This window comes from Parus major, chromosome 21, assembly GCF_001522545.3.
Source record: "Parus major isolate Abel chromosome 21, Parus_major1.1, whole genome shotgun sequence".
Taxonomy (NCBI): domain Eukaryota; kingdom Metazoa; phylum Chordata; class Aves; order Passeriformes; family Paridae; genus Parus; species Parus major.
In genome coordinates this window covers 5,784,489-5,801,145 of record NC_031789.1, presented here as the reverse complement: position 1 = coordinate 5,801,145, position 16,657 = coordinate 5,784,489, and the positions used below count along the sequence as shown (strand labels likewise).

Sequence of the window (16,657 nt, the reverse complement as noted above, 5' to 3'; positions counted from 1 at the left end):
GAGGAGCTCCAGGGTGGGTCTCACTTGGTGTGCGGGGTAAGGATTTCTTTTTGCACCATTCCTGATCTGTTCTCAGATGTCCTGACACCTCTCTGCCCACTGTGCTGAGAAATGCTCCCTGGGGGATCAGACATCTCCAGCTCTCTGTTTCAACAAAAAAGAGAAAGATTCTGCTCAGAAAGGAAGGAGGGATCACAATGAAGAGCCACGTCCCAGTGGGAGCCAGGATTTCCCAGTGCCTTTGCTGGAATGGGATAAACAGCCCCTTCAAAAGGGAAAAGCTGACAGAACAATTTTCCTATTTCTGTGGGAATAACTCTTCCAACCTGCAAGCAAGTGCACATCCAGAGGGAACAGCCACACCTGGCAGCAGGAATATGACTGAAATGCCCAGGAACCGAGTGCAGCTGGAAAATCACTCTTGGGAAATAAGGAAATAATTTTGTAAGTTCTGCACAATGAACACATACAGTAGCAAGACTCCAGCACTCCCTTGAGAGAGTATCTTGAAAAAAAGCCCCTCAAACAGCCCAAGAAAGATTGACTTATACTCCCTAGACAGCAGGAAGTAGCCACAACTTTGTTCTCCTCTAGGAATTGGTTAGATCCTACTCCTTTCCAAGCACTTGTGGGTGCCATGTATGCTTAGAGCTATGGATGCATCCAAGAAACAGCATTCCAAGGCAGTATCCCAGATACCAGCCAGCAGTTGTTTTGTCCTTGCAAGAGAAAAAGCCGGAAAAAAATCAAAGTGCTCCTATGCATTGTCAGGAATTTAGAAGTCATGTGAAATACCAGTCCTCCAATCAGCCCAAAAAGAGACACTAATTCCACTGAAGTAGGTGCCACAATGACCAAAGCTCATTAAGATGTGAATATACACCAGCCATTCACAATCCAAAACGAGATGGGGAGGGGAAAAAACCCAAAGATAACGAAAAGATGCCGCTGATTTGCAATTTTTCAATATTTAACAGTCCCAGGAGATTTTGTTGTTAATTTTTGTAATTTTTTTTCTTTTTTCTTTTTTTTTTTTTGTTCAGTTTTGTCCACTTTTTTTCTGCTACACACTTGCGAACAGGAAGGTGTGACATGCAAGACAGCCAAGCCTCTTCCACTGAGCGTCCCACAACGACTCCCCCAAACCCACCCACCCACAAAAAAAACCCCCACCCTCGTGTGCAGAGTCTTTTGAAGGCACTTCCTCTCACATGATGTCCACAAAGAACTCGCAAGGGTTGCCCATGGCCTTCTGGAAGGACTGGCGGCTCCCGGTGAGCTCGGGCGGCACGGCGCTCAGCTCGCGCACCGGGGGCCCTCCGGGCGGGCCGCTGCTGCCCAGCACCTTGGAGCCCAGCTTGGGCAGGCTGTACAAGGGGGGCACCCCCGGGGGCCCATACGAGTGGTGGCTCTGGTGGCTCCTGTCGCTGGCAGAGCCGTGGCTGCGCTGGCTGAGCTGGCTCAGCGGCCGCTCCCGGCGCGCTCCGGGCTCCGACTCGCTGCCGCTGCCCCCCGACTTGCGCTCCTTCTCCCTGCCCGCTCCTCTCCTGCTGGTCTCGCTGGTGCTCCGGTTCGAGCCGCTGCTTTTGCTCCCTGCCACGCCAAAAACAGGAGAGAAAAGCAGGATGAGCTGGGCTCTGTTGCGTGTCAGCCCGGCCGTGCTGGTGGTGGCTCGGCAATGAGGGTTGTGCCATGCTTGGGGACACACAGACACACCTCGGAGCTCGCACAGTGACAGCAGCAGCTAAATTCCAACTCCTGGCTCAAATCCGGCCTGCCAGGAGCAGGGAGGAGCAGGAACAGGAGGAAAAAGCAGGAATTTGGGGTCTGACTCAAGCAAATGAGCTTTAATTCTAATTGTCTCTGCTATGGCATTTTGTACATTTTCCTAAACAAACCCCTTTGCCTCCTCTGTCATCCTTAAATCCCCGAGGTTTGGTGGCTTCAGTGGGGAGGTCCTTTTAAAATTCCTCACTAAAGCGTTGTGCTGTTGGAGAATTTGCTAGGAAACAGTTCCTGAACTGCTCTCCCACCAATCAGTAACACCCAGGATATTGTTACCAGGAGAGGTCACTAAATCACCTTGGAAAACCAAAGGATTGCCACTGACTATCAGTTGAGTTGTTATTACAAACAAGCTCCACTAAACTCCAAGAACTGATTTTTTATGGAAGCTGAATGTCTTGCTCTGTTCCCATGAGAGACAGATTAGGAGACAGTTCCAAGCTAATAATTTTTTTTAAATCCAACTAATCTACCCAAGGAATATCCCATTAAATTCATGTGCTTTAGTGCAAGATAGACTTCCCAAAAAAGGATCCCCAACCAACAAAACAGGGGACCAGCTTTTGAGTCTAAATGAGCCACAGAAATGAGAAAAACAAAATTATTTCAGGCTGCTCCTTCTTTAGCTACAGATGCCCATTACTTTCTGCTGCTCCAGCTGATTGGAGAGATGGGAAACCAGAATGTTTTTTGGGAGGAAAGGTCACATTCCCTGCAGAGCGTCACAGAGATGGCAAACAGACTACAAAACTACTGGATTTTAAATTAATATTCTATGCCTGGGCCTCTGAAGTGGTATTTGCTGATCGTTATGATTTAATACTACAGATAAATGAGAGAAGGCACAAAACCCCAATTTTAGCACCATTTTAAGAGTGACCAGTGCAGCCTGTGTTCCAGCACTCCCAACACCTGCCTGAGCCACCTGGCCATCAATTAATGGGCAGTGCAAGGGCACTGGCAGAGAAATCCAACCCAGAGGGGTGACACCATAATAAATTTGGACTATTTATTTTCTGGAGAGCCTGGGGATGGGGTTTTCCCACCCAATTCCCTCCCCTCTGAGCTGCTGCAGCACAGTCCCACAAGCTGATATGCCAATGTCACACCACTGTGCACTGAGACAGGTCGAACGTCCAAGACAATTCAAAATAAAAATAAAATTAAAAATAAGAATTTAAAAAAAAAAAAAAAGTACAGCTAAACATTTGGGTCACAAGAATCTAAAAACAATCATGCTGTGAATTCATCATGGAGGCATTTGAAGCTTACCAATCCCCTAGAGTCAGCCATCCCTCTAGGAATCCTTCAGTCTAATGCTTGCTCAGGACAAAACAAGGGAATAACAGTTACAAAGCAAGAAACAGCACAGAAGTTGTTTTCCACGAGAAAAAGCGTGGAAACCTTTCAGAGCTGAACACTCCCTTTTGGGAGGCTCTCCACAGCATGGATAAAACACCATTCCTTTCCTATTCCAGGGAGAGAATTCCTACTGCTCACAGAAGCAGCTGCCAAAAAACCACCCCCACATTCTGTCCAGGACAATCAGCTTCCAGTTCTAAAACCTTTGTGAGATTCCTCATGGGTATTTCCTATTTTGGGATAAGGTGAGAAGCAGCTGGGTCAAAATCCTGTAAGCAAGTTCCTGTTACGAAATCCTTTAAAATCTGACTGGCTGTGGTACACAGGGATAAAGTGACATCCAAGTTACTGGATGTTCACTGTAAAAACATAAGGAATCCTCACCCCTTCTTTACTGGCAGTGTTTTCAAAAGCAAAACTCACTCTTGGAGTGATTTTAAAAAAAATAGAAATTTAAAAATAGTATCTGTACAGTCAAAAATCACGTAATTTTCATTTACTAAGATTTAAAAATGAATCACAGTGTTATGCTAGGGCAGAAAAGGAGGACAGGTCTTTAATTCATGCAGCATTCTCTTCCTGTCCCTATCCCACATGCCAGCAGAGACTCTCCTCCCTGAGAGAAGTGTTTCAGCCCTCTAAACCCCTGGCTGGCTACCTCCCACTTGCAAAAAAAGCGATTTTCCTTTTGTGCTGAGCACTGAAATGAAAGCCAAGAGCACCTTGGTTCTAATCCCTGTCCCATCAGCACAGAAATTGCCTCATTTCCAGCAACAACAATGCTCTGCTGGCAATTCCTGACCGGGTTAAGCCTGGCAGTTTCCACAGAGAGCTGAAAGCCAAACCCACTCCTCTGGAGACACAAACACCTTTGATTCGGTGCTGTTGCACACAATCCATGCAGGGAGCAACCAAAACCATGAGACAAGCACGGACAGCATGAAGGAACTCAAGCAAATGGTGGGGGGCAATGAGAGCTGTGGAATTCAAACCAAATTATCCCATCTTACCTTCACTCTGCTGGCTGCCTGCACTGCCACTGCCATAGCTAAAGCCTGGGTCTTGGTAGGCTGGTGGGAAACAAGGAGGGGGCAGAGGATACTGGTAGGGATATCCTTGGCCCAAGGGCCAGGGAGCAGCGGGATGTGGGAGTGGAGCCAGGGTGTCCTGATCTGAGGCGCCGCTGGAACCGTTGTTGAGGTTCAGTGCAGCCAGATCTGGGAAAGAAAAAAGGTGAAAACTTTTACCCAGCAGGTAAAATGATCACTGTGATTAATTTATGGAGGTATCTGAAGCTTAGAAACACCCTGGAATCAGCCTTCTCACCCAGCAGTGAGTGAGAGGTGAAAACAGGTTGAGAAAAGGGTGAGGACATTCCCCTTTTCCAGGCTGGGAACTGAGTGGGACTGACAAGCAGGGAATGAAATAAATCCTGCTGTCCTCTGTGCTCTACTTGATGGGTTCATCCTCCTCCAAGTGCTCTCCTTGCCTGGGCTACCAAGGAGCATCAGCCACTTGTCAGTGTCCAGGTAATGAAGGGTTCCCCTGTTCTGGGACACACCCTGTGAAACCCCAGGAGAGATGGGATCAGAAGGGACCTCTGGAGATGCATCCCTGTCTAACCTCTTTGTCCAACCCTGGAGCAGGTGACACAGGAACGTGTCCAGCTGGGTTTAGAATATCATCCCCTGCCACCCTCATGGAAATGCCTCCTCATGAAATTTTTCATGGTAAGGACACATGAGGGGACTCTCTGAGCACCCTCAAGGCACAGAAGTGACACAGGGACAACTCTGCCCCTCCCAGCTGGGGACTTACTGCCACAGAGGTCTCCAAAGACATAGTAGCACTGCTCTGAGAAGGTGATTTTGTTCACAGTGTGCCTGAGGTAGCCGTGTTTCAACATGCTGCTGGCGTATTTCCTGGCCTCCCGGCGGTCCTTGAAGCCTTCCACGTGTGTGTAAAGCCAGTCCACCACATCTGCTCCTGAAATGGGGACAGCAAGAGGAGACACGGGATTATCTGAGCCAAATTGTGCCATCTGAACACCTACAATGGGATTATCTGAGCCAAACTGTGCCATTTGAACACCTACAATGGGATCATCTGAGCCAAACTGTGCCATTTGAACACGTACAATGGGATTATCTGAGCCAAATTGTGCCATCTGAACACCTACAGTGGGATTATCTGAGCCAAACTGTGCCAGCTGAACACCTACAATGGGATTATCTGAGCCAAACTGTGCCAGCTGAACATCTACATGGACACTGACACTAATCACACACACAAAAAATCGTATTTACACACACTGTGCAACCCTTTTAAGCTGCAGGACTGAAAATTATTTTTTTCTCTGGATTTCACCAGAGAAGGTGACTCTTCTCTGGGAGTCACCTTCCTCAAGAGGCAGATATTAGGTTGCCAAAATACCTGTGTTCCAACCCCTTCCTCAGCAAAAAGCAATTACAGCCTGGACTGGCTAAATATTAGCACAGCTCAGGTCACAGGCAGACTGGCTGTGGTTATTTTAAATCTAAAGAGCTTTATTAAGGTTGTCTAGTTGAATTCCAGTTGCTCTGCTAAACTTGGGCAGATCTCTAAAGCCACCTGAAAACCTGAGATATAAATACAAAGAAGAACCAGTTCTGTGTGGGCATGAGAAATGTGCAGCTATTTTGGATACCCAAGCTCAAACAAGAGTCACACTTACAGCATTCCATAAATGGAATATAAGTGGTCATAGACATGAAAAAAAACCTCATTAAAAGGTTGTTTCTTGAATCTGTTTTCATTAAGTCACTGTTTTTTTTCCCCCTCAGCATTCCTGGGATCTGCTTACCTATTACTGCATTGGAGATGGTGATTTTTAACCACATCCTGTCCCGAATTTCAAGGCCCGAGTCTGGCAGCTGCATGACCTTGACAATAGTAGCCATGTCACTCTTCACAGTTAAGGGAGATTCTTCTAATTCTAAAAGGAAGAGAGGCCACAGGCTGCTTTGAAATGAACTGAGGCTGGAGGAACTTCTCAGCTCCCAGTTTGGATGAAACAAAAATACAGTTTTATCAACAGATGCAAAAAAAAAGACACAAAGGTTCCCAAATGCATCCTCATCCATGGAGTGAATTACAGCATTTGTAGCAATTCTTCAGATTTTGGGCTCAGTGCCACCAGTTTAGTGACAGAAATGCTGAGTCCCCATGTCTGGCTTCCCAGAGCACCTACAAGATCCACTCTGCATCAAAATTGGCAGGAAAGAAAATCCAAGAATTTTTTTGATCCATCATTTCCCATTTCAATGTCCCAGGAACACCCCCTTCCACCCAAGGGATCAGCACACAGCATGGAGAACTCTGTGGGACAAGCTTTTGGGGTTTGTTCTTTTAGTTTGAGGTTGTTAGGATTAACACCCATCTCCATGGAGAAAGAGGATGACCATGGCTCAATCCATGTCCAGTTTTTATTTAAAGGTCTGGACATTCTTGTGGAGAATTGAATTTATAAAACAAATCTCCCTTCATCAGAAGAAGTCCGTGATTTCCTTATAAAAACCCTTCCCAGAGTCCCAGAGATGGCAGCCTCACAATTCACTCCTCCCAGGATTACTTTGCCCTCCATCTTTCTTGCGGAACACTTTGAATAAAGCTCCCAAATGCCTCCACAGCCATTCCCAGTTCACACCATTACGGCAGACGTGGATCCCCAGAGGTTTCACACTTTCCTGATCAATTTTTACAATAAAATCAGAACAGGGTTGAGGTTGCTCTTGTCAAATTCCCCTTCCTGTCCCATCTTCCAGCCCTAGAAAATTCATTTTTATCTGTGTTTGTAGCCCAAGCCCTTCTTCAGCAGGAATTCCAAAACCCTCTTCCCCTCTCAGTTCCCCACATCACCCACCTTTTAAAAGCACAAGGGAAACACTTATGTCCTTTTCCAGCCACCCAAAATTTTGGATCAAAAAAAGGTACAGCAAGCGTGAAACAATGAAAACTGAAAATGCTTCTTTCCTCACATGCACTGCCAATATGCATGAAAACATCCCAGACCAGCTCTGCATGCAGCTTTAATACTTACAAACCTCAATTAAACACTAAAACTTTGCTTTTGCTTTAAGTTAGTTTGGTTAGTGGCAAAAAGCAACATGTCTGGGGAAAAAAAATACACCAACAAACTAATATTCAAGTACATGGGAAGCAATGAATTGTGTTTTCTTGGAGATCTGAGATCTGCATATGAACAGAAAATCAGTATTTTCTGAGCTCTGGTTGCATGTATAAATATGGCAAATTCTGAGATGCATCTGAAATGCTCCCATTTTGGTCTGAATTCAGCTGTGAAAAATTCACCCAACCCAGGTCAGGGCAGGTAACAGGGCTGAGCTGAAGGAAGAGCTCACAATAAAAATCAGGGGTACCCTTTATTCTCTTGCATTACAGAAAGGAAATATTTTAAGTCACTGGCACAGAAATGAGAAGCTGTCTCCAGAAATGTGGTTCTGATCCCAAATACCTTTATTTTCAAAGTATGACTGAGAGGTTGCCTGTTCCCCACTTCCCAATCCCAGCACTATAATCAAGGCACAGGATACATCAATTGTTCAAGAGGAATGATGAGTACAGACTTGTTTGACAGCAATCAGCAGAGACACTGGATTCCAGCAGTACCTGTAAGGCTCAAAATACATCTCAGGATAAAGCAGCCAGCAGGAAAGGGGTTATTTGCTTCCTGCTGCAGATTATGTCTCTTCAGTGGTGCTGCCTGATCTCTAAAAGCACCTACAAAAAAGACCCCCACGGCCTTTCCCTCCAAGGTGAGGTGGAATTCCAGCTTATAAAATCTGAAGTACTTTATAATCAATACCCCACAGGTCTTTACAATCCTCAAGGTGTCATTCTGAGTTAAATAAAAGGAAGAGTTAATATTCCTTAAAGAAATTTTCTAAGATAAGGAGTTGGAGCATAATGTTATTAACAACAAGGCCGTGGGTCTGATCCCTGTCTGGGTCATTCACTTGAGATTTGGACTCACTGATCCATGTGGGTCCCTTGCAACTAAAAAGATTCTGTGATTAGAGTGCTCTGAGAGGCTTCTGAATTAAAGAAGCCTCTCTAAATCATGGCAACCTCCTGGTTTCATGGATATGACTATTTTAGACTGCCACAAACTGACGAACCAGGAAGAAGGCTCAACTCCAACCATAATTTCATGTGGGACATTAAACTTAGTTTTAGCTTGTTCAATAAATTCTAAAAATATAAAGACCATAAAAAAGGGTAAAAAAGTATAAAAGAAGGCCATGTGAGTATCAGGGAAGGATTTCCCAAATGAAACGCTAACATTATTATTGAAATTTATTAAAAACCAATCAAATGCAAGAAGGGAGCTCTCCCATCCACCTGAGAGGATAAACCTGAACTTATTTTTAAAATCCACCAGCAACCACTTCTCCCTGAGACAGAACCCTGACCAAACACCTCTAGATCAACCTTTGCCAAAAGTTTTTCCTGCTTTCCCCAAGTGCGAGAAACCGTTCAAGGCCTGGCTGGCGCTGCCGCTGTCACCGTGCCTGTGGCCGGGCCCTGCAGGCCCCGAGCAGCCCCCAGCCCTGGGCTGGCCAGGGGGTGACTTACTTTCCGACTCGGGAATTGAGCTTGTTAGTGAGGAGCTGGTAGATGTGGTGATGCTCATGGAGGGGCTCATACCGTAACGGGGGTACGCTCCCGTCATGGCTGTGGTATGAGAGATCCACGCCGCGGGGTCGATCGGCCGCACCGGCTCAGCTGCGAGCAAAAGGGACAGAAAATGGGTCAGACTTGCAGCAAACACCAAGATTTTGAGAGATCTGAGGGGTTTTCTCTTGTTTTCTTGTTGTTTCTCTGCTTTTCTGAGGGTTTGACGAGTGAGATCCCACAGACTCTTACCACCACAAATGGACAGTAAAACAGAGTCAGAGTTGCAGCAAATACCAAGATTTTCAAAGATCTGAGGGGTTTTCTTCTGGTTATACTGGTTTTAATAAGGGTTTCACAGGAGTGACATCCCATAGTCTGCCCCACCACAGAAGAACAGCAAAATGAGGTCAGAGCTGCAGCAAACACCAAGATTTGGAGTGGTCTGAGGGGTTTTCTTTTGGCTATACTGGTTTCAATAAGGGTTTCAAGGGGGTGAGGTCCTGTAATCTGCACCACCACAAAGGGACAGCAAAACAGGGCCAGACTTGCAGCAAACACCAAGATTTTGAAAGATCTGAGCGGTTTTCTCTTGTTCTCTTCTTGTTTCTCTGGTTTTCCTAAGGGTTTTTTTAGAGGAGTGAGGTCCCATAGTCTGCACCACCACAACGGGATAGAAAACGGGGTCACACTTGCAGAGAACATCAAGATTTTGAGTGGTCTGAGGAGTTTTCTTTTGGTTATACTGGTTTTAATAAGGGTTTCACAGGAGTGAGGTCCTGTAGTCTGCACTCGACAAAAGGCACAAAAAATGGAGTCAGACTTGCAGTAAATATCAAAATTTTGAAACATCTGAGGAGTTTCAAAATCTTGTTCTCTTGTTGTTTCTCTGGTTTTCCTATGGGTTTCAAGGGAGCTCCCACTGTCTGCACCAGTACTGTATTTATTCCATCCTCATCTGCAATGCTACTCTCATCTCCTGTGAACTGGGAACAAACTGGTTCGAGCACACCCCTCACCAGCAGGAGGCAGTTGTGTTTGTCACATGAGCACAAATCTTTTACAGCTACTGTAAACAAGGTAATTTTCAAGGTGTTTTATGTGTATCACTTCTGCTTCCCTCACATCTTCAAAGCACTCAGTTTAAGTTCTCTCTAAAAGTTAACTGTGAGAAAATGAGGATTTTTAACACTTAGCGTAATTATTTCCAAACCTTTTATGAACTGAAAGGTTAAGATCACCTCCCAAAAGGTTAGAGGCTTGATCCAATATGTGAACCAAGAGAAAAACACACAGGAATTCAATGGGCAGTGGAATCTCAGAAAAAAGTATCTTGAACCCCAGGCTCCCAATATATAAGTAAACAAATAAAAGAACTGAATGGTAGAATCTGTTAGATGCCAAAATAGGTGAAAATATACCAGACCTTGGGGGCTTCCCAGGTACCCAGCAAAGAGCCCAAATGTGTACTCACCCCTGGGGATGGTGAAATAACTCCTGGGAGTAGGGTCCCAGCATTTGGCTACTGTTAGGCTGATAGGTCTAGGAAGAAAGAAAACAGGTAAGGATAACTCTTAACTTTTCTACAGAGTTGGAAATGCTACAAGAACTATTTGAAACAAATTTCTTTCCATCCAGCAGTTGTCAAGTACATTCTGAGAATAGTTTTGAGAAGCTTTATAATATTTTCAGTATGAAGCACATCAGGATGTTCCTTCTATTGCACAGATGATGAGCATGGTGCTAAAATCTGTTGGATGATCAGCTCTTGAGATATAAAAATGCTAATCACATAAACAAACAGTGCTGCTGAAATCAGGCAACTTCTCATTCATGTTGGTTTTGGCCAGAACCAACCTCACCTATTCATCATTTACACTGAGAAGTTCACAGATGAGATTAGTCATGCTGATGGATATCAAGATGTTATTTCTGTGAAGTTTTCCCAGCTTCTGGAACTGCACATGGAGGATAAATAGGAAGAGGTTTTGTGATGTGCTCACCCTGGTTTAGAGACTATTTCCCGTAAAACCCGAACGGCATCATCATTGCTCATGTTCTCAAAATTGACATCATTCACCTGAAACAGTGCAGAAAGCAGAGGTCAGGCTTTGCAGCAGGAAAAGTTAAAGGTGTTTTAATTACTTAATTAAATCCCCCAACTTATCTGCCTGGTCACTGCTTCCATTCCTTTGAAATGTCGTTTCTTAGAGTGTCTCACAAAGAATCACCGATTTCAGTGATCTTTTTGCCACATTTATCTGAGGATGAGTAAATTCTGTTCCCTGGTTACTACAGCCCGTGGGGCTGGTGGGATGGCTGAGCACAGCAGCAGGATTTGGGGACAAGGACCCACCTGCAGCAGCATGTCCCCTGGCTCAATGCGCCCGTCCGCTGCCACCGCCCCTCCTTTCATGATGGAGCCGATGTAGATGCCACCATCACCCCGGTCATTGCTCTGTCCCACAATGCTGATTCCCAGGAAGTTGTACTTTTCTAGATGGACACAAAGTGGAGGGTGGGGAAGGGGGAAAAAAGCAAAGTGATTGGAATGATAGCAAAATGTGAGGCTGCTTCAGCTTTGAAACATCTCAACTCATCAGCAGGGCAAGGTTTGACTTGCAATGATCTCAGGCTGCTCCAATGGTAAATATTTGCCTGGCACCTTCAGGGAAAGGCTGCTGAAGACAGGATTTTTTCATCTAAGATAGTGTTACATTAAAAAAAAAAAGCAAGGGGAAGAGCACTGAAAAGGCTTGTCCACACCTGGAAATTAGAACTGCTCACATTGAGCAATGTTTGTTCCACATGTCAGAGAGGCAGGAAGGGTTTGGTGCTGCTGAAAGGTGCTGAATTCGTTGGCAGCCCGGCACATTTCTGTCTGGCTGACAAATGGAACACATGAGCAGCAGAAATGCAAACCTCCAATGCCCTTCTATGCTAATTCCTCACCATTAACTCCATATCCTGGAGTTCCAGCTCCTTCCCTGGATGGAACACTGATCTACTGGTGAAAATGGACCTCTTCTGGATTAGGAATCCAGTCAACACAGCAACAACTCTCAGCTGCCATTCCCTTTATTCATCTGGCATCCTTTCAAACCAAGGAACTCCCTCCTGGCTCCAAAGGCTCCCTCACCATCACAAAATACATCTCTACCACTTGAAATTCATCATAAAAAATGTGGCTTGTCCTCTTACCCATGTTGAGTGTGACAGTGATGATATTTAAGGACATGGTGGAGTCAGTGATGCTGCTGAACGAAGATGACTGCAAAACACAACAGAAAAGTCTCAAGGTTTTAAATGGCTCAGAGTAAGAACTGTTGAGGATTAACTCATCAGGAATTGATTAATAGGTCTCCAATTGAAAGGCATCCAGAAATTATTCAGGCTTCCACAAAATTATGCTTAATTTAGAAACTTTAAGGAAAGAAATCTAAGCAGAGTCTGCACTTTCTCCAAAGACTTGCTCACAAAACCCACAGAGCACGTTCTTATTTTGAGGCTTCTCAACTGCACTTCCCCTGGAGTTATTTCTGCTTCCTGGCTGTGACTTGACAGTCAAACATTTAGATCCTGAAGTGCCCAGTGGAGCATGAATTGCACCCACAGCTCCTCCCTAAAGGGAGGAGTGAACAGCACTTCCAGCAGGAAGTGAGAAGAGAGACACTCCCCTGCCTCTGAAATTAAATGCAAAGGTGCTTATCAAAGATATTCTAAAACACTATCCTGTGATAAAATGTGTGTGAGGTCATTCTTTAATGTGTGAAGACTGGGAGAACAAAACAGGAACTTCAGGAGTCTGTCCATGGGGTCACCTTCATCCTGCTGCCAAGGACTAGCTCAGGACAGGGCAAAGGAAAAGATCTGGGATTTCCTATAAACTTGGATTTCTCCTTCCAGCAGAATGCAGGTCTCAGGACATCTCACACCCCTTCCCACACCATAATGGTCTTGGAAAAGACAAGAAATGGGATCACTGAACAGTGAAAGGAGAAAGGGAGAGGTGAAAACTTAACTTTGGAGTTGCAGAATCCAAATGTAGGGATTTAGCCCAGACTGGAGCCACAAGGAGCCTTCCTAGTGAATTCAACAGGCACAGACCTGTCCTGGATCCCTTCCTAAGTCAACAGCTCCACTCAAAAACCATGGTTCACCTCCTTGGATAATGCTGGTGCCAAGCTTACCCTGTCAATCTGCCGCATCCTCTGTTTCCTCCTCCGGCGTTTGTGCTTCCGGATGAGCCGGGATGAGGTGCTCTGCTCCGTGGAGCTGCTCAACCTTAGGGGAAAGCAGAGCAGATGTCATTCCTGCCAGGCTCAGCCACCTGTATTTCCTGCCAGAAAGAGCTGATTCCTGCAGCAGCAGGAGAGGGGAAATCAGACAGCTTAGGAAAAGATTCCAGCTAAACAACAGCAGGGATCAGATGAATAATTTAATGTTACAGGGTATAATTTTGCACTTGTTTTCTTCTGGGACCAGGTCTGAGTGCAACCCTTAATGCTCATTTTTAGTGAGTGGTGCTGTATTTTCTTCCACTGTTATCAGGAATTCAAGGCTTGAAATTAAAAAAATCAAATAGAAATTGGTAACAGGAGGACAGTGAATATGATTTACCTTCATACATTCTGTTAAGTTTTATTTTGCTGGGTTTTTTCCAGGCTCTTCAAACTTGTAGAGCCTAAAATGTGCCAGATTTTACATATAAATCTTTGAGGTCTTTAAGAGTTTAGAGAATTAATCATCCTCACTTTACAGAGAATAGAATGAGACAGAAATGGATTTGCCCAAATTAATTTCAGGAGCCTGGAACAAAGCCTAGATTATTAAGATACCTCTGTAACGCCAGAGAGACATCTCTCCTCTATTTAATATGTTAAGAATGGCAAAAAAAATTGAAGATAAAGCAATGCTCTATCATTAACCAAGATTAAAAAATCCAACCTTATACAACACAAAACAAACAGTGCCAAGGTTTTCCCCCATTTTCCACATCCCTGCCTTCCATGTTCCAGCCACATACAGGAATGTGAGAATACCTCAAAAACTTGATGCCAGCAATTCCAAAAAGGAGCTCAGTGTCCTGAGAGCACAAGAAACCCCTCTGGCCTGAAATATTTTTATCAGGTATCACCCCTGGAGATGCTGGAGCTGCTCAGAGGGTGTGAATCTCCTGACATTCCCTTGGAGTTCACACAACTATTTCAAGCATGTTAACCTCACACACTCCTTTTTCCCCTCCCAGCAAGGGGAACTGAAGAGCCAAGAGGTGGCATTTTTCAAATATAATAATTTCAAATATAATAATTCCTGGATGGTAAAACAGCTCACACAGCACCTGGGGTTGGGAGGTTTTACCTTCCAAGAGGAAAATAAGGAGGTGTCAAACCCAGGGCTCCCAAAATTGGGCATGTTCAACATCCACCAAAGACTGACACAAAAAACCTCCTTATATCTTGCTGTCAGTATTCTCCCTCTTCCTGCTTCCTCTCCCATTTCCTTTTCTTCCTCTTCCCTTCCAGAACATCTCACCAGAGGACTCAGCTAAAACTTCCCAGTTCAGAAGAATCTGAGGAAAGCCAAGGCACGTCGCTCACTCCACAGTGAAGCTGCCTGCTCTCTAAAAGGACATTTTTCTCTCAAATTAAACCATCAAAACCAGAGTTCCTAGGAAAATCTCTGAATTTCTGTTAGCAGGTGATAACATGTGAGAAGTGAAGGTGTTCTTTGTTGTATTTTTGCCATTCTGCTCGGTGTTAGGATGGAAGGATGAGAACCAGCTGCTTAGAAAACCCCCAGTTCAGGTTTAGTTCAAGGGGACACAAAACATTTCAGGGAAAAACTGGAGCTAAAACAGCCTCTCACATCAGCTGCACAAAACTGATGATCAGAAGGCTCTGCAGGAACATTTTTACACCTATTTTCACATAGCTGTGGCACATTTCATCACCTCTCCCTGTCATTTCTGCTCAATCCACAGCCTTAATGCATCCTTGCTGAATCCTTAATGTTCTGGGAGCATCTGGATGCTAAAAAGCAGCTAAAACCTATTGTAATGAGGAATATTTTGCTCTCTGAAGCATCTCCAGAAATGCTGGGTAAAAGTTGTTATTATTACACTCTGATGAGCAAGACAAGATGGTAAATTTGAGCTTTTGAGATAAATAAAGTGCAAAGATGAAAAACAAATCTGGAATTAACTCTACAAATTAATTTCCTGCATCAGCTACTGCCCAAAACCCTGACTGCACTTCTGACACAAAGGTCAATAAACACCACAGAAGAGATTTTTAAAAATATAATAATAATAGTAATAATTTTTTCACCATTTCACAATTCCAAAAGGATGGGGGGAAAAGGCAACATTTGTTAAAGAAAGCTTATCCACACGGTTTAAAAATAAATTATGGTAATTTCTTAAATGAGAAATAAACAATTTTTTTGCAGTGAATTCTTTTAGTTGCACTGAACTGAGAGCAGCAATTGCTGACAACAATCCTACAGCAACAGATGTCAAATTTGTTAGACCTTTACTTTAGAGAAGACAGAAAAAAGGCTTTTCCTGGAAAGTTCCCTACATCAACCTGTGTTCAAAATCCTACCTGCAAACAACACAAACATGCAATTATATCACACTTTGGAAAAAAAAAGAAATAAATTATGGTGCTCCCACTGTCACTCTGCACTGTCCTGGAACGTCTGTGAACAGGTTAATTCACCAAAACACAACATTATTCTATAACTGAATGCAACAGATCTTCCTTGGGCTGGGAATTACCCAGCTCTGCTCCACTGCTCTGAGTTTAAATCAAACAAAGCCAAAGACACACAGTCAGAAGAGCATCCTCAGCCTCACAGCCTCTTCCCTTCCAGGACAGCAACATCCTTTCCACCTGATTTCCTCCCTCACAAAGCAGCTTCTGCATCCAGAAGCCAGCAGCTATCAGGAACCAAACTCACCCCTCAGACCCCTCTGTCCCCAGGCTGGTGCCTCCAGCAGCTCTGGAACCTTCTCCATTTGCTCTTTGCCTGATTTGCCTCTACAAAAGAAGACAACTTCTCCCTGCCAGCACAATCTCTCCTATGCCTGAGAAGATCATCCCTGGAACACAACAGCATACCTTGGAGCATTCCTTTGAGTGGTTCTTCCTGACTAGCTGGCCTGGCAGCTCTTCCCTGTGCCAAAAGCTCCTGCCCCAGCCTCCGGAGGGAAAGGCAGGAGCAGCAGCTTCGAAGAATCTCTTTCTTCTCAGGTCAGACTCAGGAAGTTTTATTATTTTATTCATACAGGAAGATTTCCCTGGGTCTGCTCTAATGTGCCCCAGTGGCCACTCTGAGCTAATCCTGCCCCACTGCATCACTTGCTGCCATGCAAATGATTCATTTATTTACAATAACCCCAAATCAGCTGCAGGGTTGTTGTTGTGGGCTCGAGGTTTTAGGGAAGGCTTTGGGAAAGCTCAGGGTGCATTCAGGGTTAAGGACAGATGTTGCCAACTCTCCATGCCTGTAAATATCCAGGTGAAGCAAATGCAGAAAAGAGAATTTTTGTATGCCCAGGTGTTGTCAACTTCATCATGGAATGGTTTGGGCTGGAAAGGACCTTAAACTCATCTCATTCCAACCCCTGTCATATGCAGGGATACCCTGCACTTCTCTGGGACTGCAAAGGAAGTTCCTGAAACTAATTCAGGACTAAATCTCCAACGTGCATTTAGTTATCCTTTCACCCCTTTGGAAACACTCAGCCTTTAACCACAGTTGTGAGGTCTTTAAGCCCTGACTGACAAGACCCAACAGATCCACCAAGATCCATGAGCTGATCATGTTTGTA

At 44.6% G+C, this 16,657-nt stretch overlaps 1 protein-coding gene across 4 annotated transcripts in view; it reads right to left on the bottom strand.

Moving 5' to 3' along the window:
• DVL1 (dishevelled segment polarity protein 1) overlaps nt 1–16,657 on the bottom strand; it is a 67,138-nt gene continuing 50,481 nt past the window's right edge. For 2 of the 4 annotated variants that reach the window (XM_015648204.3, XM_015648207.3), the window contains 10 exons: nt 13,011–13,104; nt 12,022–12,091; nt 11,177–11,316; nt 10,824–10,900; nt 10,295–10,362; nt 8,782–8,931; nt 5,990–6,121; nt 4,966–5,133; nt 4,158–4,364; nt 1–1,593 (listed from right to left, as the gene is read on the bottom strand). In XM_015648204.3, coding sequence (XP_015503690.1) covers nt 1,208–1,593; nt 4,158–4,364; nt 4,966–5,133; nt 5,990–6,121; nt 8,782–8,931; nt 10,295–10,362; nt 10,824–10,900; nt 11,177–11,316; nt 12,022–12,091; nt 13,011–13,104 — 1,492 coding nt within the window. In that variant the 3' untranslated portion in view covers nt 1–1,207. Of the gene's footprint in view, nt 1,594–3,057; nt 3,105–4,157; nt 4,365–4,965; nt 5,134–5,989; nt 6,122–8,781; nt 8,932–10,294; nt 10,363–10,823; nt 10,901–11,176; nt 11,317–12,021; nt 12,092–13,010; nt 13,105–16,657 lie in introns of all 4 variants that reach the window. The other 2 variants (XM_015648206.3, XM_015648205.3) reach the window with 2 other exon arrangements.